The sequence below is a fragment of the Solanum verrucosum genome, unplaced genomic scaffold, assembly GCF_900185275.1.
Source record: "Solanum verrucosum unplaced genomic scaffold, falcon-dt-bn FXZP01000106.1, whole genome shotgun sequence".
NCBI classification, from domain to species: domain Eukaryota; kingdom Viridiplantae; phylum Streptophyta; class Magnoliopsida; order Solanales; family Solanaceae; genus Solanum; species Solanum verrucosum.
Genome location: NW_026020130.1, coordinates 3,019,277 through 3,021,045, shown reverse-complemented (window position 1 = coordinate 3,021,045; position 1,769 = coordinate 3,019,277). Strand labels below are relative to the sequence as shown.

General features: G+C 33.8%; 1 protein-coding gene across 1 annotated transcript; it reads left to right on the top strand.

Moving 5' to 3' along the window:
* Positions 1-970: 970 nt before the first annotated feature.
* On the top strand, positions 971-1,546 carry LOC125827324 (secreted RxLR effector protein 161-like). Its single transcript, XM_049506628.1, has one exon. It carries the CDS (start codon positions 971-973, stop codon positions 1,544-1,546), a length of 576 nt encoding a protein of 191 aa, XP_049362585.1.
* Positions 1,547-1,769: the final 223 nt, after the last annotated feature.

The following is a 1,769-nucleotide window of genomic DNA, read 5'->3' as shown; positions in this document are numbered from 1 at the left end:
AATAACTGAAAATAATGAGAATGAAGAAATCTCAATAAGTTATGTCTCGACGAGAAAAAGGTGAAATCGAAATAATATTGTGGTAGACAATATTTTTGCTTATAATGTTGCTGTTGAAATAATGCAACAATGTGAGTATGTTGAACCAAAATATGTCAATGAATGCAGACAGAGAAATGATTGGCCAAAATGGAAAGACACGATTCAAGCGGAATTGACTTCACTTGAAAAACGTGAAGTTTTTGGACCAATAGTCCGAACACCTGAAGGTGTCAAGCCAGTGGGGTACAAATGGGTTTTTGTGCGAAACGAAATGAAAAAGGTGAAGTCGTAAGATATAAAACACGACTTGTGGCACAAGGTTTTTCGCAAAGGCCTGACATTGATTATGTGGAGAAATATTCTCCTGTGGTAGATGCAATTACCTTCAGGTATCTAATAAATCTGGCAGTTCATGAAAAGCTTGAAATGCGTTTAATGAATGTTGTCACAGCCTATTTATATGGATCATTAGACCACGATATTTTCATGAAAGTTCCTGAAGCATACAATGTGCCTAAAGCATATAAAAATTCACAAGAAAATTGTTTGATAAGGCTTCAGAAATCCTTATATGGATTGAAACAATCAGGGCGAATGTGGTACAATCGTCTTAGACAATTTTTGCTAAAGGAAGGGTGCAAAAATGACCCTATTTGTCCTTGTGTTTTTATAAAAAGGTCTGGATTTGATTTTGTTATAATAGCTGTGTATGTTGATGATTTAAATATCATTGGCACTCCTAAAGAGATTTCAAAAGCTGTTGAGTGTTTAACGAACGAATTTGAAATGAAAGATCTTGGTAAGATAAAATTTTGTCTTTGCCTACAGATTGGCATTTGAAAAATGGAATTTTTGTCCATCATCAACATACACATAAAAGGTTTTAAAGCAATTTTACATGGATAAATCACATCTATTGAGTACCCCGATGGTTGTGAGATCACTTGACATACATAAAGATCCATTTCGACCGCAAGAAAATGATGAAGAGCTTCTTGGCAATGAAACTCCATATCTTAGTGCCATTGGGGCGCTTATGGATCTTGCTAATAATACTCGACTAGATATCTGTTTTGCAGTAAATGTATTGGCAAGATTCAGCTTATCCCCAACAAAGAGACATTGGAATGGAGTCAAACATATATTAAGATATCTTCAGGGAACCATTGATATGAAATTATTTTATTCTAATAAATCCAAGTCAGAAATGATTGGTTATGCAGATGCTGGATATTTGTCTGATCCACATAAAGCTCAATCTCAGACAGGCTATATATTTACATATGGAGGCACAACTATCTCTTGGCGTTCAATGAAACAAACATTAGCTGCTACTTCTTCAAATCATGTAGAAATAATAGCCATCCATGAAGCAAGTCGGGAATGTGTTTGGTTAAGATCAATGACTCACCATATTCAAGAAATGTGTGGTTTTTCTATGGAAAAAGATATTCCAACTACATTGTACGAAGACAATGCTGCATGTATAGCTCAGCTGAAATGAGGATATATTAAAGGAGATAGAACAAAACACATTTTACCAATTAATAAAGATAAAATGATAAACTCACTATACTAATCAATATTTCTTAAAATATGTGTATCAAGTCAAAATTTAACCAAAAAATAAAAGGACAGAAGTGTTGTAAATCATTTTGGTGGTTAAATGGATGACCATAACTCCTTGGTTAATTTCCCTCCTTTATGAGTAGTAATGTTGTTGATAA

What these genes read in the sequence shown, in the direction of transcription:
- LOC125827324 (XM_049506628.1), top strand. Translation starts at nt 971, where the DNA reads ATGGTTGTGAGATCACTTGACATACATAAAGATCCATTTCGACCGCAA.